General features: G+C 37.5%; 2 protein-coding genes across 2 annotated transcripts in view; one reads left to right on the top strand and one right to left on the bottom strand.

The window, feature by feature from the left end:
* Positions 1–22,568, bottom strand: part of LOC139723257 (actin-related protein 2-A) — a 29,800-nt gene extending 7,232 nt beyond the window's left edge. The window contains exons 1-8 of the mRNA XM_071634516.1: positions 22,452–22,568; positions 17,061–17,171; positions 11,618–11,833; positions 8,515–8,587; positions 7,779–7,915; positions 2,531–2,616; positions 1,558–1,621; positions 412–537 (exon numbers count right to left, since the gene is read on the bottom strand). Of these exons, the coding sequence (XP_071490617.1) occupies positions 412–537; positions 1,558–1,621; positions 2,531–2,616; positions 7,779–7,915; positions 8,515–8,587; positions 11,618–11,833; positions 17,061–17,171; positions 22,452–22,499 (861 nt within the window). The 5' untranslated portion in view covers positions 22,500–22,568. The remainder of the gene's footprint in view (positions 1–411; positions 538–1,557; positions 1,622–2,530; positions 2,617–7,778; positions 7,916–8,514; positions 8,588–11,617; positions 11,834–17,060; positions 17,172–22,451) is intronic.
* A 225-nt stretch (positions 22,569–22,793) lies between these two features.
* LOC139723209 (neudesin-like) lies at positions 22,794–25,679 on the top strand. The gene is made up of 4 exons (XM_071634470.1): positions 22,794–22,952; positions 23,975–24,035; positions 24,649–24,752; positions 25,557–25,679. Exons 1-4 carry the CDS (start codon positions 22,794–22,796, stop codon positions 25,677–25,679), a joined length of 447 nt encoding a protein of 148 aa, XP_071490571.1.
* The last annotated feature ends 964 nt before the right edge of the window (positions 25,680–26,643 follow it).

The raw sequence follows: 26,643 nt of genomic DNA on the forward strand, positions 1-26,643 counted from the left end.
TCCAGTCTTGAGTTATGGCGTAAACAGATATAATTTCATGATTTGACCTTGACCTTTGACCTCTGGCCTTTAGCCGATTTCACCCAAAATCTAATCAAGTAATTGCCCCAGCATACTTTATGCTTGGACCAAGTTTGGTAAAATTCCAGTTAATATTACTCAAGTTATTGTGTAAACGATTGCAGACAGACGTACGGACGGACGGACAACCAAAAAACAATGCCTCCAGCACTTCGTGGCGGAGGCATAAAACAGTGATTATGGCTAATGATCATGGCTGAAGAGCTATGAACAGCTGCAATAGTGTTGTGGATAGTGTGGCTACAGACAAAAAGACCTCCATCGGCTTTCGCTGCATGCTAAAACAAGACCGCTTGGAGTCCATCATTATAGATAAGGGTGTGGTCTAACCTGGATGGTGTTAAAGAGAAGTTCTGAGATGCCCACTCCCTCCAGGTTGATGAGATGGGGCTGGAAGAGGGCTTCAGGGGCACCAAACCGCTCCCCTCCGACCTTGATCACACGGCCATCAGGAAGCTGGAAATAAGACAAGAACATTCATCACCATGTACTGAATGTAATACACATAATCTGGAATACAAAAACACTTGCAAACTGAAGCCTGATTCATGGTGTCAAAGGCAGATTTTTAACACAATTCCACAAGAAGTTTCCCTTCCTTTTCAACTGAGCGAAAAAAAAATGTAATATTGATAGCGAGCTCAACATTAGTGGTGGCCCTGGACCACTAAAAATCGGTGTCGGGCCATGAAATTTACCATTTGGTGGCCCAATCTGACAACCGAGACTCCAAATGGATTGTTATGCTTGTTTATTTTTGGCTAAAACATATCCTTTTTGGGCCATCAAAATTTTAGATTTAAAGATTTAAGTGGCCCAAATGGGCCACCAGAGAGAAAAGTGAATGTCTAGCCTTGTGTTAATAATAAAAATAAAAAAAAGTTTAGAGGTGTTCATGGATTAATCTGAATTAAACTGTACAAAACTTTTTCTGCACCTCGTACAGTGCTTTAGACTAATTCAACAGGAATTTGAAACATTATTCATGATGATGGCAAAACATGAAGCCTGGTCATTTTTTCCTTTTCCATTATGAACAAAGAGAGACAAGGCAAGACCAAAATATACTCGAACAAAATTAGGATTTCATAAACTACTTTTATACACTTAGTCCACTTTACGTAATCTTTCTTCCTTGCAGCAAACATTCAGAACTTCTTAGAGGTATTCCATTTATTCACCACACATGATCGTCTGGGAAGATAGAAAGGTCATCCTCATGTCTGCACAGAGCAAGGGCTAAGAATATGAACAACTAAAATAAAGTAATAGACTTGCCCCTCAAATAAAAATCTCAAATCCAGCACAGTGTAAGTGCATTTGATTGCACAAACATTACAAGTTAGTAGGTGTGTTAGATAATTAATCAACAATGTGGTGGAAAACTGGTCACTCAAAAGTAAAATCTTTCACACATATGGACAGAATTTGTTTGTTCTGAAATGGTAAAGACAAAAAGACAATTTGTTCACTCACCGTGTAGTTTTCAACCAGTACTGTGGTCTCATTTGCCAAGATCTGCTCTTGCTCAACATTGTATCTGCAGATTAACCAAGAAAATATTGCTAATTTATATTAATTAAACTCTTGTTGTAAACCTGAACTAGATTAGAATGTTGAAAACCTGTACTAGATTAGAATATACAGTATATGAGTAATACATGCTTCCTGTAACAAAGGAGTACGTCACATCAAGAAGAGCTGAAGCTAACAAAAATATAAATCATGTCCTCTTTGAACTTCCAATACTTGCAATGACTAAACTGTACATGGAAGAGAGAATATAATCTAGAGATCATTTGGGAGTAATATAATGATAATTACCTCCCACAAGGAAGGAGTTTATGATTTCCTTGGTGTTGGTTTGTTTGTTTGTCTGTTTGCAAAATAACTCAAAAAGCTGTGAACGGATTTGAATGACACTTGTATGAAAAGTTGATAATGACACAAGGAACAGATGATCAAACTTTGGCAGTGATCCAGGAATTTTTATGGAGTTTTGAAGGATTCAAGGATTTTTGATCCTTTGGCAAACAGGGTCAATGAACTTGGAAGTTCAAGCTGCGCATATTTGAGGTTTGCTCACACGCACTAAAGCATGTACTCTGCTAAAGGTGCCACGCAACATGCAGGAAGCTTTGTGATGTAAACAAAAGGTTTCTACATTGGAAAAGTTAGCAATTCTCAGCATGCGAGTATGGATGAAAATGAGCTGCTTGGCGGGGGTCAATGCTCTCTGAGTGCTTTTCTAGTTTTTGATGTTATCTTTCTTCATGGTTCAAACTTTTTTTCTCTCTCTCTAAAGAAAGCATTTCCTGAATCTAAGTTTATCTCTGTGACTACATCATGCAAATGACAATGATGAAAACATATCATGATTTTGAATAACAACATTTGCAATAACAAGGTTCATGTAACTAAGTACAATGAATTCAAGACACAGTCTTACCCAACATAGCACAATTTCTCCTTCATCTTGCGGACAGTCTCAAAGTCAGCGGAGTGGTTGAAGGCATACCCCCTCAGGAGCAGAAGCTGTGTACAAAAAAGAAAAAAAAACTCTCAGTTTCAATCAATGCACTCCAATATTTTGAGTTTAATTCATCAGACACCTATCCTTTATAAGGGAATTCAAGGCCAGTTACAAGTTACTTAGGAAAGAAAGAGTAAAATGTCACAAGCAAAAGAGTGAACATTTCAGCAAAATCAGAGAAAAATTAGGGAAGTTCTGAAATTTTTAAGGTATGCCCTTTTTCACGAAAACAGTTCTTGAACAGTCAATATGAATATGCAATAGAAAGGTTATGATGTCATCACCTCACAACTTGCCCGTTTTTTGGTTCAAAATAGATAAGCCACAGTGTCAAATCCTAAATATATCTAACTGATCACAAATTTTGAAGTTATTCAACCAGGAATATTTTACACTTTTATGGCAGAACAAATTCAATTTTTGTCATTCTTTCTTTTTTTGATATATGATCAACAGGAAATTGTGAGGTAATGACATCATAAGCTCACTTATTTGCTTATTCATATTGAAATGTAATACTGATAATAACACTCCTAGTTATATTCAAGAGTATGATGCTCGTATTGATGACCCCATAGATATAGCCAAAGTTTTTAATGATATTTTTTGTGAACATTGGGCCAAATCTGGCTGATAAAATCCCTGAAGCGCAGCGGGAACTTCGCTCTTTTCTGGGTGATAGGAATATGGAATTTTTATTTTTTGTACCGATTGTTGGAGATGAAATAATAAAGATTGTTGATAGGTTGAACAATAGAAACAGTTCGGGATATGATGGAATCACAAATTTTTTGGTAAAAAATGTGATTCATGAAATAATTTTGCCTCTTACTTTTATTTTCAATCAGTCTTTATCTAGTGGTAAAGTTCCTCACAAAATGAAAGTAGCAAGACTTGTTCCCATTTTCAAAAATGGAGGAAAAAGACCTTTTAATAATTATCACCCCATTTCTCGTTTAACTTCCTTTTCAAAGATACATGTACTTGAAAGACTTTTATATAGATGTACCCTTAATTTTCTTCTTTAGGCAAAGATATTTACTGAATCTCAATTTGGATTTCAGAAAAAATATAGTACAACTCGTGCATTACTCAAGTTTATTGATAAGATAGCTCATGCTATAGATGATGTGTCTCATACAGTTGGTGTTTTTCTTGACTTCTCCAAAGCGTTTGATACAATAGATCTGATATTTTACTTTTGGATTTCGGAAAAAATATAGTACAACTCACGCATTACTCAAGTTTAATGATAAGATAGCTCATGCTATAGATGATGTTTCTCATACAGTTGGTGTTTTTCTTGACTTCTCCAAGGCATTTGATACAATAGATCTGATATTTTACTTTACAAGTTAGATCATTACGGAATCCGGGGAAGGGCTCTAGAATGGTTCACTGATTATTTAACAAATAGAGAACAATTTGTAAGTATCCACGGTCACTACTCCCAGCCAAAACTGATTTCTTGCAGTGTTCCACAGGGTTCCTTGTTAGGCTCACTTCTCTTTATTTTATATATTAACGATATCCAGCACTCATCTAAGATTCTTTCTTTCGCTTGTTTTGCAGATGATACAAATTTGCTCTTTTCTCATCACAATCCTGATGCACTTATAAACATAATAAATAAAGAACCTGTTTCTGTTTAATCTTGGATTTTTGCAAACAAATTATCCTTAAACATTGATAAAACTCATTATATGTTGTTTAGTAATTCGCCACCTATTTTACCTCTCTGTCAAGATAAACGACATTGATTTGTCACAGGTCAATAGTACAAAATTTTGGGGTCTTATACTCTTTATATCGATAGTGATTTATCTTGGAGAACCCATGTTACTTATGTAAGCAGAATCATTGCTAGAAATACCAGGGTTCTTGACAAACTTAGCTATTTATTTTCCATGTAATGTTCTACAGAGTATATATTCAACTTTGATATCTCCCTATCTTAATTATGGGATTCTGGCCTGGGGAAATGCTTCGAAAGACCTTATTGTTTCGTCATTGATTGTGCAAAAATGGGCTGTTAGAATTGTAAATCATACTGGATATATATCCCACATGAATAAACTTTTTGTGAGTAACAAAATTTTGATAATTCCCGAGTTATTTCACTACAACATTGACCCGTTTATGTTTCAATTCTCAACTGGCCAATTACCAGATGTATTTTCCCAAATGTTTAAAAGAAATTATACAGTTCATGATTATCCAACCCGTCAACGTTATGCGTATCACCTTCCACGTACCCGAACAATTTTTGCGAAAAAAACCATTATGTTCACTGGGCCCAAGTATTGGAATGAACTCCCCGCGGAACTTATAAGTTGTACCACTGTAACCTCATTCAAACGAAAATTAAAGCAATGTCTTCTTTAATAGCAGCTACGGCATGCATAGTGTATAGTACTTGTTGCTCTTTATTTTACCCCTTGTCTATCCGTTATTAGTAGTCCAACAGGATCCTAACCATGAACACTATTTTTGATCAGTCTGCCTGTTGCACTTTTCAGGCAACTATTGTTCCACTTGATTATCGAAATTCTCGCGCGCGACGGTTACCATGGTCACATGGCTTGCATGGTTTTAGGACCCAAGCTGGAATGTGACTCATGAGCCCTATTGCCTTTGTACGTATTGTTTACATTTACGACAAATTTCATTATTATCCCACCTTCTACTTATGTATTTATGCCATATTGTTACGCCATTATTTATACCTTTACACCCCCTGAATCTCTACAATCTAAGTCATTGTTCTCCCAATGTCCTTACTTGTAGTAGGTTATAATATTGTTGCAACATGTGACCTTTCTGTATTCTATTTAGTAACACTTATCTGGTTGGACTTTTTTTTTTTTAATCGGTTCCCTCAGTGTAGTTTGGTCTTAAAAAATATCTGTATTTCAAACTTCCCCTAATCTGATTTATCAGAGGACCTGCGACTGTACAAGCTAATGCTTTTACGCAGGCCCCATCATATTTTTTCACATCACGATCTCAGTTCAATTCGCATGTATACAGACCTTGTGTTATACCAAAACAAACTTTTGTACATTCTGATGAAGTTTCATCTTATCTATGTTTTGTATGATTTTTGTATCTATATACTTTATTGTGATATATGTGAGAAATATGAAAATAAATTGAAATGAAAATGAAATATTAACTGTAAAATTATTCTGCAAAAGTTAGGAAATCCATTTCTCACCTTTAATCCAATTTTGATCAAATTTTCACTTTTGTGCTTGACCTTTATACCAAATTATTCCTTGATGGTGTATAAAGTTAATCACTGGAAAATTATTAAAAAGCAGGTACAGAGAGATGATTCACAATATCTTTTACTTTCAGAGTACTACTGACTTTGTCTAATGTCTTTTTTTGTCTAATCCAACATCCTCTCGTCCTGTGTAGATGAATGGGTTCAGCTGCACTGATATAAGACAATTTGGGAACTAGAGCACCCGCAATCGAGCACATGTATCCCCCGAACCCGTCTCCCATACCCCATCTGGATTACTTTTCAGGCCAGAATGCCGTATAATATGGCGACTGTCGCAGGATACTATAACATCCGACAAGAAATGAGGCTAGTATATACAGCACATACAAGGAATATGACATGTCATCCTATAAAAGTTTGAACAATGAGAGCACTGGCAATGAAAACTTTTGTTACCTAGAAAACTCCCCATAAACCTCCATAGCAAGTTTGAATGAAATCCGACAAGAAATGTGACTTATACAGCATATACAAGAAATGTGACATGGCCTCCAAGTCGGAATACTGAGGGCGCTGTCACCACAAACTGTTGTGTCCTTCATGTAGAATGACCATCCACACACCTCTTTAGCAAGTCTGAGTAAAATCCAGTAACAATCAAGTTATTGCCTAAATAAGCATGCATTTTTGCAAATTTTGACATCAGGGTGACCTTTGACCCTGTAAAAGGTAGAACAGTGAGGGCAGCATAATCAATAAGTATAGGTGTATAGATTTGACTGTGATACATAATTACAAACAAAATTTGAAAAAAATTGGTCGAGAAACAAGGCCAGCGTCGCACACACAAGCAGACCCTGTTAAATTTACCTTTTCATGTATAAAGACGGAACAAGCGAGGGCACCACCACCAAAAACAATATAGGCATCTTCATTTCACTATAATGCACCTCTTTGCCAAATTTGAAGAAAATCTGATAAGAAATGTGGCTGATAGGGCACACACAAGAAATGTGCATTGGCATCCAAGTCGGAACACTGAGGGCGCCATCACCACAAACTGTTGTGTCCTTCATGTAGAATGACCACCCATACATCTCCTTAGCAAGTCTGAATAAAATCCACTGAGTAACAATAAAGTTATTGCATAAATAAGCACTTCTGCAAATTTTGACATGATCAGGGTGACCTTAGACCCTGTAAAAGGTGGAACAGTGAGGGCAGCATTATCAATAGGTATAGGTGTATAGTTTTGACTTTGATACATTTACACACCAAATTTGAAAAAAATCGGTCGAGAAACAAGGCCAGCGTCGCACACACAAACAGACCCTATTTACTTTACCTTTTCATGTATAAAGACGGAACAAGCAAGGGCGCCATCACCAAAAAACAATAGGCTTCTTCATCTTACCATAATACACCTTCATGCCAAATTTGAAGATGATCGAAGAAGAACTGCAGCCAGTAGAGCGCTCACAAGAAAATCTCTGTGGCTGACGCAGACGCGGGGCAACGAGGCCAAATCCATACTGCAAAAGTGGAAATTTTCACGGTGTTGAAATTTTCATGGATTTCGCGCAACCAGAAGCTAGCGCGAAAATTAAAGCACGCAAATATTTTTGCATGCCATATGTTCCAGTAGCTGATGTCTTGATTTTGCGAAATTAAAAACACGCGAAACTCTTCTTATCTGGCCAAGCGCGGAAAATTAGTCATGCGAAAATACCCACTTTTACAGTAGTATCCTCCGAACTCTGTTCGGGGGATACAATTAGACCAACTGGTATTAGACCAAGTGACAAGGAACCCTTTCAATAGACGTTTTAAAGCCTCAAGGAAAACAGACATTGTATAACTTGCTTGGGGCTCCCTCCCCCCCCCCCCCCCCCCCCACTCCTCCCCTGCCATGGTGGTCCTCCCTGAGCTCACCTTGATGAGGTACCTGGTGATGTCCCGCCCGGCGATGTCCAACCTCCTGGTGAGATGTGGGAGGGCGAAACCCTCATAAACGGGACAGATGTGAGTGACACCATCACCGGAGTCTATCACCACACCAGTAAGGAGACCTGTGTGATGCCAAGACGACAGGTGTATTAAAGTTTTCTTGTACAGTTCAGCAGCAAAACTGAAATATCATCCTTTTGGTAATTTCAAAGTTGGCAATTAACAACACACAATTCCATGTTTTCTAGTGTAAGGTTGTCTTTGATAGAGCCCAAACTGATTGCCAAAGTAGTATACTGTAAAACAATTAATTTTCATGTGCATGGAACTTCTGTAAATTTTGCAAAGGAGCAAGAATTTATGAAAGTAAAATGCATGCGAAAGTAAATTGTCGCGCATGTCTGTCTCGGCTCTTTTGTGTAACGTACCCCCCCCCCTCCCCCAAATTAGTGAAATTGGGAATTCTAAGCATTCATAAAGGTTTGAGAAATCATTCTCCTATCCCCCCCACACACACACTCACGATATTTCCACACACTCTGCATGTGTCAAAACAGGCATTCTTTCAAAATTCCTCCACACATGTACAATGTACTTCTTCCACATGTTCTCCCCCCCCCCCCCCCCAGTGATGACATACTACTTCAGTACATTGTATTGTGATTATCACATCTACTCAGTTGTGTAAAGAACTGACGGTTCCCCTACCAAACCAACTCACCTTGAGCGTACAGAGTTAGCACTGCCTGGATTGCAATGAAGAGTCCACTAAACTGATAGGTTTCAAACATTACCTGCCGCAGGAAGATGAAAAAACAGAAACAGAATAAAGTTTGCAGCATTTTTCTTGAAAAATAAAGACAAATGCAAGTAAAGATAGAGTGAGTATATATATATATATATAATATATACTCTATCTAAAAAGGAATGAAAGGTTTGTAAAGCAGGTACATTCAGAACTTCTTAGAGGATTAGATACTTAACTCCTCATTGATTTTCGGGAGTAAAAAGGAAGTCATCCTTATGTACTGCTTTGTATGCACACAAGCCTCATACTTAACAGACAATGTACATGAATATTTACTGTAAGAGCAGGTGCAGCAATTTTTTTTTTTTTTCAATACAAATTTTGCAAGTCCATTGACATCAACACTATTATATGTATGAGAACATGACAACTTGCAAAAATTTTGCTTCCAGTAAACATTAAATGCAATGTGAATCATTCTCAGGACAGGCATTGCTAAGTTTTCTCTTAAAATGGTAATACTTATCCCTAATCCCCTTGCAGCAGATTTCAATGGCAAAGTTCAGCACTCACAACACTTAGACCCCGTTTACAGTGCGAGGCTCGGCCGCGGCTCTGCCGCGGCCCAGCCCACCTTCATTTCGGTGTAAACGCGCAAAAGGCCAAATGCGAGGCCAAAATTGGCCTCGCATTTGGCCACGCTCTGGAGGTGGTCTCGGCCGCGGCCGAGCCCGGCCTTTTCTCAGTGTAAACACAAACTGGGCCAAATGCGCGGCCAATTTTAGTCTGGCTTCCAAACCCTCTGCCTGTACTACATGTATTTCGCTATTCAGGATATTAACCCCCTCAACGTCGAAAACTAGTATAGTTTAAGGTGGTTTTGTCTTGCAAAGGATTTTTTCCTTCGGCAAAGGCCTTTGCCTGAACGGCGACTTCGTCGCCACGGAATTCAGTTGGCACAGGGTCTGAAAACCAGACAATACCAAATTGCGTTTGTTTACAAGCAGAGCGCCACTACGACAAAATATTGAAAGGTTTGAATCAAAAGCGCGGCCGAGCCCAGCAGTGTAAACGGACAAAATTGCGGGGCTCGGCCGCGCAATTGAGGTCGGGCCACAAGAGTTCTGTGGGCCGGGCTTGGTCGAGCCCGGCCCCGCACTGTAAACGGGGTCCTTGAAGTCCCAGTTCGGGAACAATCATACAGTGTACGCTCACAAAATATATGGCCTAGTATATAACATACAATACAAACGGAAGGTAATCAATAGCTTGTGAGAAACATCACTATTTTTTATATCACTGTAATGAGAAAGAACTACAACACATAACTGCAGAATGATAAATGGCCAAACATTCCTTGGGAACAATAAATCATAATTATCGTCAGTCAAGCCAACCTTGTAAAACAGCCTTGCAGAATTCTGAGGCCTGAAATGGCATTTTTGGGGTTTGTGGAAAAATACAGATTTTTACCTTTCCTGCAATGGACATATGTGTAGTAACACATTGTGGAAAAAACAACAACAGTATAATCTATGAAACCTGCAGTATTGTTTGCCAAAAACGCTGCCACAAAATAACACTTGGACTCTGTTTTATACTAACATCGCAAACCATTAAATTTAGAACAAATTAAAAAGAAGAAACACATGCATGTACACCGAATAAGACTGAATAGACCAATGTATACATTTGTATGTATCATCACTATTGATGTGACAACAAAAATCATGTGGAGTTCCCTGTATATCATGCTCTAGTCGCCATATCATATCAAAGCCATACATGCTACACACATAGATGGAACACACTGTACTGTAAATCAGGGCTGTTCACACCTATTTTTATTTCTTTCTTTTTTCTTGCCAAGCACTTCCTCATTCTATGTCTGCGAGAGTAGCAGGAAGTACATTGTAAATCACAGGAGACATATGGCAGGGCAAGGCCCGAGAGCTGCCTACATGCCTTGCCAGCATTCACTTTCACAGACTGATCACTTCCCACAAATCTTTCTCTTTCCAAATGTTTACTGTACAAATTATGCAGGAACTGTTTTGAACAAGAGCTTCGAGAGAGACCACAGACATGGACTGACCATACAGTCTTGTCAAGGCCGGAGTCTGACCCGAAACCTGCACATGGACTAGACTCTGCCATGGTGGGGAGTGTGGCACTTTTGGAAAATGAAGTAACAAAATCCTTGAATCTAAACTTACATGAACATGTAATCATTCACTAAGGACAGGTACATTGTATATGAACTTGATAGAAAAACAAAGATAAAACAACAACAAGTGCTACAGTGTAAGTTTAGTTTAGTGCTTGCTTATTCTTAAATGCATAATTCTATTCGTTTCTTTTTTTCTTTCTTCTTTTAAAGAGCAAAGATTAATCAGGGAAAAAGAAACTGAGGATGACACTTGGCACCCAAACTGCAAGTACATAATTTCTATTCAACTTTCATGGGAGCTGTGCAGAATGAGCACTCCTTGAATCTGTGTTCACCTTCTTTGCACACATTGCCAAAATTTTGCTGCCTTCAGAGAAAAGAGTTTATTTTGTCAAGACTGATTCAACTACGACCATAATACTGAGAGATGTACAATGTAACATCTTGCAAACACGGGTTGCCCTAAGAAGCTGCAATGACCAAAGTTCTATTCAAGACCCCCTTCCCGCATTTGGCAAATAAGAGTATATTACATTAGTATAACACACTACATCACTTGGACACATGTTTCACATGATCCCATCTCCAGGAATCCTTTCTTCATATTTATTGCTATAGAGCAAATGTCTTGAGATGGACATATTCATGTTTGTATTAACTGGTCTATGCCTTAAACCAGGGCCTGACATTAACTCATTTTTTTCTCTGGTGGCCCACTAAGACCACTATAATCTTTACATTTGACAGTTTGGTTGCCCAAAATAAAAGGAAATGTACAACAATCCACTATAAAACTTTGTTGCCTGATCAGGCCACCAAAAGATAACCTTTTTCGAAATTTGTTGGCCCGATATCAATTTTTAGTTAGTGTCGAGCCCTGCCCAAACCGTGTATACTAGTACTCACTTCAACCATCTTTTCCCTGTTCTTCATGGGATTCATGGGCGGTTCTGTCAGCAGGAGCTTGCACTCCCGCGGGTTGATGTTTAGCCGCTGCTCACCGAATGTGTAGTCCCATACATGTTTCATGTCGTCCCAGTTCCTGACGATCCCATTCTCCATCGGGTAGTTGACCTCGAGCATTGATCGAAGCTGGCTGGCCTCATCTCCAACCATCAAGTCCTGAGTGATCGGACAGAAGAGGAGTATTACATACAACTCATTCAAAAAATCGAATTCACCCAGGAATGTAAAGTTTTCCTCTTTAACATATCGTACAATGTATGTCACATTATTTCAGTGAAGTGAAAAACATGAAACATAAAAAAAAATTCCAAGGAAATACTTTTCCCCCCTCCTTTGGTTGTCTCTGCACACGTACTGTACAATGTAAGATGTTTGTGTGTGTGTGTGTGGCGCTGAACTTCCTCATAAACAAGCCACAAGTAACATACAAAACATCCGCAAATAATGTCCTCACTTGTATAGAGGAAACTGTTTGAATGGATTTTAATTGCAAGGATATGCTACACTGTACATTTAATTATTTTTTTAAACATAATTTTCATGATATTCTTCTCCTATAAATGGCCCATATTTGTTGGTACATGTATTACATTCTTTCAATATGAAATATTTTCTTTCCTAAACAGAGCCAGCATACACATGATGTGCTTTTCATAGCAGAGAAACCTAAATATCTAAGAAATCTTCAGTTCACTGGTAGAACAAATCTTGGGTGGAATTTACTGTCTTTTGAGGTTAGTTGAAATTAAATTTATTATTAAAGCTTTTAAAGGCACAAAGTACTTTCATCCTGAATTCATTGTCCTGATGCATCTTTTTACATATGTTTTGTCATTGTAGCCATACCATAAAAAAGACACCCTAAAAAAGAAAACATGCATTGTACCACGCATTAGTCAAATACTCCTACCCAACGTCATAAAAATTCACTTTTGAAAGGGGAAAATACCACATAATTTCAGTACAATTTTATAGCATAGACAGCTATTACCTTTACTGTCACTCTTGTAATACATGTATACATATACTGATTTCAAATTTTTTTCACATCACTGACAGTAAAACTGCAAGAATACACAGTGTACATTGTATATTCCTTGATATGCTTTGGATGTTTTTAATTAGAATTGATAAAAGGAAAGAAGCTACACCGCATTCTCACTGGACATGTTTTCTTTGAAACAGCCTCGTATTTAAAGAGCAAAGATACAAACATATCCAATACAATGCTTAATGCTTCTTTGTTTAAATAGCTTGGCATTTCCTAAAACCTGTTGACACGAGGCTCTTCAAAATTAATTTTGATGACAAAGTTACACTTCCTAGCTACATTGTATGTACGATACTGCACAGGTGTCAAAAACTTCAATATTAGTTGTGTATACTCATGGTATGCCAGCCACACTGGAGGATTTGTTGAGCACTAAAATTGTACAATTTTGTACAATCATGTAGTTTGCAGGGCATCAGTATGCACTTATTTTCCCTCTGACGTAAGTCTGTCATTTGTCAAAAGTAAAATATACCAGTCCTGTATGAGATCAAATTGCGTACATATATAATACAGCATTATAGGGAAGTGTTGGTTACTAAACCGGTTGCAATTAACAATTAATTACAAGAGGAAGCAAACACTTGTGCAGGGAGAACCAAAAGTCACGCCGACAGAATAAAAATCTGAAGATTTGCACATCGCAGAATATTACAGCAATAAATCACAGCACACTATTAGGAAACTCCACTAGACTGAAACTCATGCACGTTGTAAGCTGTTAAAAAGGGCAAAACTACAGAGCAGGACAAGTGACTGTTCTGATAGTGCCAAAAAAAAAGGGGGGAACAGAGAAGAAAAGACATAAGGCTATAATGTTGTGCAGGCTTGTGTATTGCTTCGTAGGAGCAAACACATTACAACTTCCTCTTACAACAAAAGTACATGGGTTCTGCATTAGGCAAATACAGTATAAAAAAGTAATATATCATTAGCAAACACGGCTGGTGTGAAACTGAGCAGCAAACAGTTGCAACTGTATGTGGATCACTATTTAAACTTGGCTTACATATTTCTTCTTTTTTTTTAATTCTTACCTCTGACATGTGTGAATAAATACAAAAATATCAACACTGCTACAACACAATCAACTGTTAAAATTTACTTCATACATTAATGCAGTGACTGTACCATGTGTTATAAATGAGGTACAGTAGCAACTGTTTATGAACATGCCATACATTCGTTTCCAAGACTCAGAACAGTCATCCAATTGATGTGCAGGTACATGTACACAGAGATCATTCCATTATGATTGCAATACATTCGTGTAAGCAAATACATGTAGTGTTGCTACTTCAGAGTCTTGTCTTCTTGTTATAGTCTTCTTCTTCTTTTTTTTCTTTTGTGGGGGGGGGGGGAGGGAGGGTAGTGTACCTTTGTACATTGTACATGTACATTCAAACCATGAAACTGGATCAGTAAATTATGCCAAGTTTTACTCTCACCTTTTTTACAACTACATTGTATGTGCTTGCCCCAAAAGATAATTATCTAAATAAAGTTATTCAAAGAAATCTGTGAAGCCCTTGGGCTTCAGAAAAATACAAATTGGCAAATTTTGCATGTAAATTGCTTGTTCCCTTTTCCCTGTTCCCAATAAACTTCTGCTCATGGTAACGGAGAATCAAATTGCACCACACTGAACAATGTGATTGAATTTGGTCTGAAACAATCATTTATCAGGCACTGACAAAAGCCTATTTATAGCAAACTAGACTATGCTAAGACGAGTGATGGAACTTTTAGTTCAGATTTCAGCCAAAGTGAGATACAGGAGGAAAGAAGGTTTTGTTGGGGAATGCTCAGCTAATGATTCAAGTGTAGCAATATATGTACATTGTACATACTGTTAAACACTCAAAATATGAGTCACACAACTATTTTTAGTGCCATCTACACAGTGTACTTCCTTGTATTAAAAAGTCTGACTTTGGATGTCGGGTAAAAGTTTCAAAGGCAAAATAACCATAAATAAACAAACCAAAATGCACTCTTCAACTTTTCAATGTCATTGACAGGGAAGGTTGAAAACTATAGGTATGTAAAGCCAATACAACTGGATTAAGCATACAGTCCAAATATGTATTTTTTTCATGAGATGTACAATTATCTTAACATTTTGTTCTGTGAATGGTTCATAACATGGGTATACTTTGTGTGTCTCACAATCTGAAAAATAATAATAGAACTGTTCTGAAATGCATGAAATGAAAACACAATAAAACATTTATATTAAATGAAATATGAAAAGAGATACACTTTGTATGTTGCGTAAGAAAAGAAGACAAAAAAATCAAGAACATTGGAAAGAGATGTTGGTTATGCTGTTGACCAACCCTCTTTGTTTAGACAAGTGACAGGAAAAGCTGTCATATTGAATATATTCTTATTACTTGTACGAGTCAAATTTGGGGAGGGCGGCATCTTCAAGAAGAGGAAACAGTAACGGATGGTAAAATGTATACTGTAAAACACAATATTTTCGCGGCATGACATTTTCGCGAATTGCCTCTAACATTTAACGCATACAAGAACTTTCGCATGCATTTTAATTTCGCGAATTTTGGCTTTCGCGAAATTCGCGAAATTAAAATGCACGCGAACATTCCTTGTTTTACAGTACTTGTATCCACAAAAATGAGATAATAGAGATAGTTGCCATGTACTTAGTTTACAAGGGTCCAGCACATTGTCCAACAAATTTTGTTTTCAAGCAATTCAGACAAGTGCATATTGGTTTACACCCAGAACAATTTGTTGACACTAGCATGCTACACATTCAATTCGACCAACGGCTTCATGCATTTAAAAGCAACGAACACCAAATGATGACACATGCTTAGACTCAGTCATACATTATGTAGTACTGAAATCTGCTCATCTGTACAAGGAAGATTACTTTTAAGGGATACAAGTGTATTATACTGCACATGTACAATGTATGAAATGAACCGTATTTTGAACAACTGTAGTGCCAACTGGCAAAAATAATGTTCAGTGAGCATGGGACAGCAACAAGGGGATATGTCCAGTATTACAAATAGCATTAAAAAAAAAAAGAAAAGAAAGGAGACATCATTGACAGCAAAAAAAAAAGAACAAAAAAGACAGCCAACAATAACGCTATGAAAAGAGATTGTTCCAACACCACAAAAAAAAAAACACCAAGAAAAACAAATCAAACAGAAAACCAAATGAAATAAACCAAGTAACTATACCTTATTAAGCTGAAAGTGATGAGAAATGATAGCAACAAGAGTTGGTTAAGAAATCATGAAGAAATCAAAGGATGATTTTATGATGTTTGATGACAGACAAGACTTATCAGAGCACAAAAGTTATATCAGCATGAATTTCTGGAAAGATACCTATTCCACTGTTATTCCATTCTAAAGAAATGTACAAGATACAAAACACATATTGTGAAGAATGTAGAACTAGAGTAAACTTTATCCAAACATCTGTGGAAAAAGTGACAAGATATATAACTTGAAATACTACTTTTTTGTCAACATTTTACTCCTTCTCATACAAGCTGTCCTTTCTTCCCTCAGATAACAGGTGCACCCATTAATTACTACACACAACAGGTCACATATTTTCATGGGTCATTTACAGAAGAAAGCCACAATGTACCCAAGACCCTGTCAGTAAATCAGTTCAAACATGTTTAATACAAGCACAGGATTCATCTTCAAATCGATTTACAGCACAAATTCCACACCATTTTCATGTTGACTTTGATATCAAGAGTTGGTGAAACTGACAAATTGATATCTAGAGGTTTTATGAAAATCAAACCTTCAATGTAAAATAAGACTAGATGTCTACATGGAATTTTAAAATTCTTTTACAAATCACAAAGAGAAAAGGCAGGTGGTGACGATATCATTTTAAAAGTCTCTCTTTTACCTATACATGAATATTTTTTTTGGCTAAATATTGACCCCGAACCGAACTTTGACAACATTTTTGTGTATTATAAAACCAATTTCACTTTGTAGAAGTGGCAGCAAAATACCACCAGTTAAGAGAAAACTTGAGGAACTTTGAATTTCTGAAAGTTTTTGTCTCTGGTTTTAATGAGTCCTCTACTATTCTGTTTGCTTAATTTTGATCTACATAGTATCTATTAGTCAACATGAAAATGTTGTGGAGTTGCATTTTCCAGAAATATCTGTATCTTAAGATGCCGCAGAAGCAGTCAACAATTACTGAAATGCTATCTGCTGGCCTATATTGAGATAGACACTTACATGGAAAAAGAAAAATCCAATTCATAATTTCTAGGCATCATTCACATGCTTTCTCATGTACTCTTCCACTTACCTTGATTTCTATATCTCCTATTTTGGCTGAAGATCTGATGATGGGACGGCCCACCAGTGATGGAAATATATGGGAAGGAAAGTTGGTGCCAGCAAAACCACACTTGACAAACTGCAATGGGATATTGAAAAAACAAAATATGTACAGTGTATTGTGAATAAACTACAATTCTGTATGTTCATTTCAAATGTATTTACCCTGCTTATTATGGCATGAACTAATGGAATCAAGTAGAAATTTTTTTGGATGATCCAGCCAGCTTTCTCTGCTCGGTCCAGCAAAACAAACTCACACAAGTTGCAAATTCATGCTTTCTATGACTGTCAAACGCCAGTGCAAATTCATGTGGACAAAATAGACATGTTCAACCCAAGTCACATCATTAAGAAACTAGATATATCGCTACGGCTACTGATATGCCTCCGCCATAATGCATGGTTCTCCTAATAGGTCTATAGTACAATGTCTTGACAATGTGTGATGACAGTTTCACACAATTGGCAAAATATTAAAATGACAGGTTTGACACAAATGTGCTGAATGTTCACTTTCCTAGAACTAGGTTCAATTGGATGAATGATTAAAATGTCAGAGTGCAGGTATTTGGGGAACTGATAATTTTTACTTGACTTTTGACCCTTTTATAAGTTTATGCATTGAGTAATTTTCAAGGTATTGAGAAAAAGTATAATTTCAGTATCAAATGGGAAAATAGCATTATCTAAACCTGGCCTTTGACCTTTGACCTCACAGTTCCAAAGAGAATCACTGTTAGGTTGAACACGCATAAATATGTAAGTTTCATGATGATACCTTGAGTTACTTTCGAGATATGGAGGAAAAAGTGCAATTTAGCACTTTCACTTGACCTTTTAACCTTTGACCTTTTGGCAAGAAACTTCCCCAAAAATATATATTGGGTAATACATGCCATACATCAAGTTTAAAAAAAAAAACCCTTCAGCCTATTGCATTTTAAGGAAAGTAGTGATATTTTGAGGAGTTGACCTTGACCTTTGACCCCCTGACCTTTGACCCATGACCCCCAACTTCCCTAGATAATCACTGCCCATCAGTACAAGCATATATACTAAGTTCCATGAAGATACCTTGAACCATTTGCGAGATATGGAGAAAAACATGAAATTTCAAATTTTTTTTCACAAAATAAACCTGTGACCTTTGACCTTTGACCCTGTGACCCTAAAATACACACAAAGTATTATCCCCCAAGGATATACCCTCATACCAAGTTTGATGTAAAACCACCACACGGTTCTTGAGATATCGACAAAAACAAAACGGGACGGACGGACGTACGGACAGACGGACGGACGGACGGACGGACGGACGGACGACCCGAAAACATAATGCCTCCGGCCACTTCGTGGCGGAGGCATAAAAATAATAATAATAATTCGCTTAATTTCAATTTTACACTGGTATCACGGAGTGTGAAATGAAAAACATATTTCTGCATTGTGATATATTCCATGTTTACTCCTCTCTCCTTAATGTATGATATAATTTTTTTTTTGTTTTTTTGATGCTGTAAATGATACAACTACTGGTATGTTTTTTTGAGGTGTACATGTACATGTATGTTAATGGCATTAGATCTACTCTAAATCCCACACCTGTACACGTACATGTATGTAATTTTAGTATGACAATGTTTAATTTTTGATTTACAGTTCTGTCACGTCATGTACATTTGAGTTCAGAGAGCTAAATCAAGCATTGAGTATATTTCCTAAATTACCCTCTAGAGCTTTCATCCTATCCCTACTCCACCCTAAATCTTTGCTGGTTGAGGAAGTAACCCACAGAACTAGCAGAATGGAGAACCTCCACATCATCTGGTGTAATTGCATAGGCCCTATACAAAATGGGATTTCAAGAACTATTTTATAGTGGTGCAGTACTTCAGAAGAATGAGTTATCTACATTAGTACAATACAAGTATTAAAAAAAACAATAAAAGGAGGACATGCTGTTTATCAATTCTTGATGGTATGTTTTTACTTTCTGGTGCTTGAGCCTTTATGCACATCAGTTCCATGTAATCTGCACTTCCTCATTGCACGGAACCCTTCTATCAGATAAATCATGCATGTTTCTCAAGCCCCACTTAAATACAGTAGAACCATCTGAATCTCACAACTCAGGAGGATCAGGTTTATATTGTAGAATGTGTGCTAATGACCACTGGTTTAAAAAAAAAAGAGTCTTACTGTGGGAAGGGGAAAGAAACTTGGCTAAATCTATGCAGATGCTGTGATGAACACACAGCTACCATTTGCATACACATGTATCACAGTGGGGGAACAAATGGATGCTGTGATGAAACCTGTATGTGAGCATTATATAATATTTGGGCATTCAGTACGGGTAAGTGTGGAATATCTGGCAGTGATTTCTTCTTTTTTTTCTGAATTTCATGTTTTATTTATCAAGTGCACATGCAATTATTGTAATATCTTTTTTTTTTCATTCAGTATTTATTGGTAAAAATTATATACACAATGTATATTTGATATGGATACAATGAATATGCAGAAATACTCTGAACTGCAGTCAGAAGTGAGTGAATTTCCTTGAACTTCTCCAAGCACATATTACACACACATACAATGTACAGTATATGAATTACAGTAAGTGGGCAATATTTTCCACTTTCACGGTACAGGTTGAATTGTAAATCTAGAAAGTCTCTGTATCTTTTGTAGGTAGGCAAAAACAAAATGATAATCTCAAGCAGTTTTTTTCAACTTGCATTACTCATTGTAAAGTGATCTTTTAGCTCCCAGGATACTTGAAAGATATCACATATTTATTTAGATGGCTAAATTCTTTGGGAATTGAAGGGACTTGCGAAGAGAGAGTTGTTTTTGAGCGGCAATGTGAAAGTTGATGTTGATACAGTGCAGTCCCATTATAATGAACACAATTATACTGAAATTCAAGTTACAATGAAGTATAAATTCAGGCTGGAGCATTATCCAGTTATTTTCATTGTTTATTTGTTCGGTTATAACAAAATTTTGATATAACGAAAGAAAACTGCTGGTCCTGAGGACTTTTTTATAACGGGAGTCCACTGTATCAATCCTTTAATCCTGGAAACTGATTTGACCAGTTCAAATTTATGTGAATGATTGGAAATATACTGCTATCAGGTGTTTCCCATGGTTTTATAAATGTGTGGTAATGACACAAACACAAAAGTACATTTATAGCACTTGCACCCAGAGGTGCTGCATGCGACAAAGACATGTGACATTAGAATAGAAACATCACATGCATATGATAGTGCCTACACAATTGAAATCACGTAAATTTGGTTTCAATTATACAAATCACTCTATAAATTTGGCAATCCAGGAGTTTTGGGCCACCATACACAGTTTTGACCCCTAAATGAGTCTACATAGTTGATATTTTGGGTGTACATAATTCTCCCATGCTTCAGCTTGTCTATGATGTACAGTGTACATATATGATGCAACTGTGGACAAGAGTAATTAAATTATTGTACTAAACATTGCAGAGTACCAGAGACTCCAACCCCAAGCACCTTCTGATCTGGAGATTCTCCCGCCGGAAACCCCTAGCAAACGGGAGACTCCAAGTTGACGTGTGTGAAGCGCGAAGTTCCTAGGATTCTAGATGTTCTCTTGTGCTATCTAAGGCTTATTTTTTCAACATACTATAGAAGTAAGTAAGAAATCCTTTCCACCGGGAGACACAGAGCCAGGGCGGGAGAAATCAAATCTCAAACGGGAGAACGGGAGATTGTGCAAAAATAGGCTTTCGGCGGGAGATCTCCCGTCGAAAACGGGAGAGTTGGAGTCTCTGGAGTACATGCAGAAATAATGAATACCAGTTCCAGACTTGCTCACTACTCATCGTATGCGCATGCGCATACAGTTAGCCTGGTGGAGGTGATGTTCTGCTGAAATTAGCCAGCAAATGACATGGGGAAAAATCAGGGTACAGTGCATGCTGGCTTCTGCTAATAGTAATATAACACTTCTGGTACATGTATGGGCCCCATGGTGTTGCTGGAAACTTGAAATGCAATCAGATCAAACACAACTTCACATCAAATGCAAGTATTGGCCACAACTTTGCATATGATCACAATCAAACGCAAAGTTGCATTAGATATTTGCGTACAAAGTCAAACGCAAGTCCTTTCAGCAGCAGACTTGCGTATGATTCGGGGGACTCGCGTTTGATATACAGTCAACCTTGTCTAAGCCAAATCTATTTGGACTGAAGAAATAGCTTCGACTTAGAGAAAATTTGACTTATGAGGGGTTAAAATCAATAGAATATAAAGGGAAGAGGACATGAAAAGACCTTAGACTTAGGCAATTATTTGACTTATGCGTGGTTGACTATAAGCAAGGTTGAGTGTATTTCAAGTTGTGTTTAAATGATCAGTTTCTAATTCTAGCATCAAGGTCAAACCGACTTAGGAGCATTAAATTTATATGATACTGTAGCTTTCCATCAGAGTGTATGGCTGGCTAATTTCAGCAGATGATGTGTTTACGCAAGACGTTCGCGCATTCGTATCAGGGCGGGGAGTAGGCCTAGTGACAGTAGTGTCACTGTCAGTAGTGACTGAAGTGAGCGAGTAGTGAATCGGTACCACTACGTCTACAGTGTGATTTCTTGCATCCATATCCAGCAATATATAGTCAGACCAGACCCCATGGCAATTCTTTCATTGATTGCCAAAGCTGGTTCTCAGTGAGTAGCTTCGCTGAGAAGCTGAAATGTATCAGAATACATTTCTGTGAGAGTGTAAAACAAAATGTAAAAACCTAAAGTAAAATATCAATGTGCAATTGTATTGTTTGTATGGAATGTCAGGTCATAACACTACCACTAAAATTACCATTACCAGTGTGTCAGTGGTCCCTACGTACAATTTGTATCAGTCTATCAGTTCCCCTTTTGCCTTGGCCAGTCCATGATGGCCCTGGATGAGCCGAGCTGGATTGCTTTAACTCTAAATTTAGTGTAATTTTACTGGTTAGTAGGGACAGTTAGTTTAATCGTCTTGATCTTCAGTAGCTAGCCGGCCGATTCCTAGCCTTGTAACATGTGAAAGGTGCCTTATTCAAGTTATTGCAATGTAATGCTGCCGAGGGTCGTTTAGGAAGAGAGGCTAAAACTAAAAGCCAGCTATCACTGTACAGGTCCCCCGGTGGCCCGCCTGTCGCGCGTCGGTGGCCGCCTCATACCCTCGCTCTGGCAGAGCTCATCCTCTCCACTTCAGTTCACTTCCTGTTTAAGTTCACAAATTTATACGACGATTTACATTCCAATTCGTACAAAAGACAATAAAATACTGAGCAAAATCACATAAGTACTTACTCCTGTGCCATTATCACACACTACGACTTTCCTTCCTTGGCTATCCATTTTGGATTTGGGTCGATATTCTGCCCAGTTCGGCAGCCCTCCCTGTCACAAAATTACACCAGGAAGAATATTCTGTAAGCAAGGCACCGCCTATCCGTATTTCCTTGTTGAACAATTTGAGTGTAGATAAGATAGTATCTAATTTTTAGAAGTAAAGAGAAAAATAAAATAAAAAATTACTTTAAATATTTCTAAAATTGTAGTTTAAATTTTTAAAGTGCTATTCAGAGAACACGTATTTTAGTACATCAGTTTTATACTCTATAGCGCACGAAATATAATTTTATTTTCAAAATGGCTGCGCCCATTGCCATTTTTGGATTGGTTACGTGTGTGGTTTTCAACAGTGTTTTGTGCGAAAACCATGATGGCGAAAGCAAAATTAAGGTATCAGTAGGGAGTCCCATGAAGGTTTTCACAAACAAGGAGATATCCCGATATGACGGCACAAATGTGAGTACATCATACTTCACCCCATGGTTCCCCATTCAACATGTTCAACAGCCTCTGCTCTTCAGCTGGACTCGACTGCAGGGCCGGGCGGCGCCGCGCCTCTTAGCTTGCCGTGGGTGGTGCGGTGTCTCACCGGCAGCGCGGTGTCAGCATCACGGTCGACGGGGCGGGGTCCAGGGACTTTGAAATTGTGTGAACACGACCCGAACGGCATAGTTTTATTACATGCATGTGTTACCATCACCATTACCTTATAAAACAACAACAACAACAACAACAAAAAGCAAAACAACACGAAACAAAACAAAAACCTAACTGGGCCGGGTACAGTGTACGCTTTGTAGATCACTCCACCACGGTATCTCATTGTCTACAAAATTCATCATTCTAAATCCCTTCACCAAAATAAAATGATAACTTGTTATCAATTTTAAGTATTTCATAGTGTAGAGTCATGAGAGTGAACAATCATCCAATTTCCTGTCAATAAAGGCCTATGGCATTTCACATTATTAATTGCTTACCAGTTGCAGAATATTTCTACACCTAAGTACCGGTAGTAAGTTCTCTGACTATGCTAAATGGGTCTAGCTAATCCCTGAATTGAAAAAAAAAAAATCCAAGCAGTTTGAGATTAATGTAATCTGTTTCTCATATTGGCAAATTTGCACATATTTTCCCTGAATATTGTGTAAATTTCATGAATATAACCAGTTCCATCTGATCGAATTCGAATTCTCCCAAGAATTTGATGGGTTGAATTAATAATAATAGTGGATATTAACACTCTGCTAATCATATTATGTTGAGATTGATATGTTCTTACATTCTTGCTAAATGAAACGATACTGATGAAAATCGCAATAAAACTTATAATCACAATAATGTCTAATGTCTTGTCATAGAATGTCTTGAGTTTTTAACTTTCATATCATGACATCACACTTGAATTATGTGCATTCTAGGCATTCTCATTCTTCAACGATTGTGGTGATGTCGTTTGTCCTCTGTTTTGTTTGCAGCCTGATCTTCCAATATATATGGCAGTCAAAGGGGTTGTGTTTGATGTCTCCACAGGAAAAGGTATTCTGTTAAATATGAATGTTTAACACTGTGATAAAAAAAAATAAAAAACTCACAAAAAAAAAAATAGAGATGAATATTTTTGTTTAACTCTCTCTCTCTCTCTCTCTCACTACAGTGTATCTTACAATGGACAGATAGAAGTTATGCAAAAAGTTTTGTGCATATTACCAGCCAAGCAATGTCAGATATCTTCAGTCATAGAATGAATCTTCTTAACCATGATTATTGTTACGATACCACAATTTTTATCAATATTATTGGTCAATACACTCTAACAATAAAATGGCAGAATAATACATGCTACGGTGTACATTCATCTCTGTATTGGACTGCCTCGATAGAGTGTCGTCAAACATAGACATAAGTCCCATATAATCTCATAACAAAGTGGCGGCACATTGTGAACGTCATACAAATGCCTGAGATCGTCATTGCCTGCTTCATAGTCGTATGCAATGTATCTTCATCATTTGACTCAACATTTTGTCCACCACAAACAAAATATGTATTTTGAGATTCACATCAGTGTTGTCAAAGATTGGCTTTGTCTTACCTTTTACCTCTAAGCCATAGCAGTCATTTGTTGTTCACATTTCTTTCTTACATTCAGAATTTTATGGCAAAGAAGCCCCTTACAATGTTCTTGTTGGGAAAGACTCTACCAGGGCAGTCGCAAAGATGTCTTTGAAACCTGAAGATCTTACTTCAGATGTTGTAAGTATCGTATATGTGAGTTACTTTTCATTTGAGCATGTCGTCCGTACATGTACTACAGATTCATGAAGTATACAGGTAGACATGAGGTAGGTTGTGCAAGTCTGCATGATGGTAATAAAGCTCCCTCTGTTGTTGGTATCAGAACAGTTACACTGTTAGTCCTGTAGTAATTAGGCTTGGCAAACAGACATGAGAAAACCATTGTATGTCACATTCATAACAGCTGAAGATGAGCTTAGTGTTTTAACCCGTTGAGGACGGGCTGATTTTGCTACAACACGCATTTCCCATAGACACCTGCCCGAGTATGCTCGGGACTCGTCTTCAACGGGTTAATGTGTGTTGAATGTCATGCTCCCCCCCCCCCCCCCCCCCCCCCCCCCACTGTGATATCTGTCAAAATTGTCTGTGAAATTGATATGTATAGCAATCCTCATAGTCTCAGTGCATATCCCAGGTGGTCCCTTTACCATGGGGTAATTTACTCATCATATTACAAGTACATAGCTTTTCTTTTGCCAAGTGCCTTTTCCCTCACTCTCTTCCAAACTGTGATACATGTACAGTAGAAACGCAATGTAAAGAGATCTGATGAAATACCTGATATAACAAACTGACTTCCCCTGTCCAAATGAATTTATTTCCTTTGTTTTGTATTGTTTATTGACTACTGATGTTACAAAATATCTGATATAAAGAACAAATTGTCTTGGTCCCAAGGATCTTGTTTACTGAGTTTCCACTGTATTTATGTATTATGGTAATGTTCTAGCGTTTTGTATCACTTTGTTTTTAATGCAGACGGGCTTGAATGACGCAGAGCTGAAGTCCCTCGAGGACACGTTCCGAGACGTCTACAAGGCCAAATATCCCATAGTAGGCCACATGGATTTCAACAAAGTTCACAGACACAGCGACCTGTGACACAGTTTAGTGAAGTTTAATATGTGTCAATCTAAAGCCTCAAGTTTTCCTGATCTTGCAAATTATTTTTTTTTCCTGTTCTTTTTGCTGTTTTTTATTGAATTGGATTTATTCCCAAGATCTCGTAGAAGACTCCCTGGAGCTGCTCTGCTAGAAAACACAGAACATTATTTTTGTGGTGGCGGTGACTCGTTGGAAAATGCATACAAACCTGATGTAATGTTACACATTGATAAAATGCATTGTGCAAATATCCATCTACAGCTGTAGCAATGAATTCCAACATTTTTTTTTGATACAGTCTTTAAAAGATTTATCATTTGTCTGCCTTACACTCGTCATTTATCGTTTTCTGAATATCCTCTTGAATTATATTTGTAGAGATGATGCACAAGCTAATTGAGTTGCCAACGATCTAGTCATGTGTTGATACATGTACATGTATTTTGTTAATGGTAGTGCAAATCAATTTTTGTTTTCATTCTAAGAAAGATATGAAATTAAGTACACTGTACTGTATAATACTAGGAGAGATACATTGTTATACAGTGGATTTTTGCCATAACAACTCATTAGGACCAATGAATTACAGTGTATGTTACATCAAACTTTTGTTCTACCTACTTTACAATTGGGCCCCCCACTTGTTTTACCCCGGAAGAATAAAAACCTTGAAGTGAGCGTGGTGAGTCCTTTGTTTTTGCGCTGGAGACCTTTTTTTTTTTTTTTTTTTTTGCTTAGCAGCTGAGGAAACCCGGAAGTGCTGCAGACCTTTTTTTTTTTTTCTTCTTTTGCTTGTTAGCTGATGAAACCCGGAAGTGGCACCAGAAGTCTGAAGTACACCCCCCCCCCCCCATTTTGCACACGTGGCGCCGGCCATGAGACAGACAATCAAACAAACAAGCAACAAACGGGAAAAATCCACTCTGGTCCAGTGTATTTGCTTGTGCATTTTTGTGGTTTT

This window comes from Diadema antillarum, unplaced genomic scaffold (genome assembly GCF_040938485.1).
Source record: "Diadema antillarum isolate AM-2024a unplaced genomic scaffold, OU_Dant_1.0 scf00000183, whole genome shotgun sequence".
Lineage (NCBI taxonomy): Eukaryota > Metazoa > Echinodermata > Echinoidea > Diadematoida > Diadematidae > Diadema > Diadema antillarum.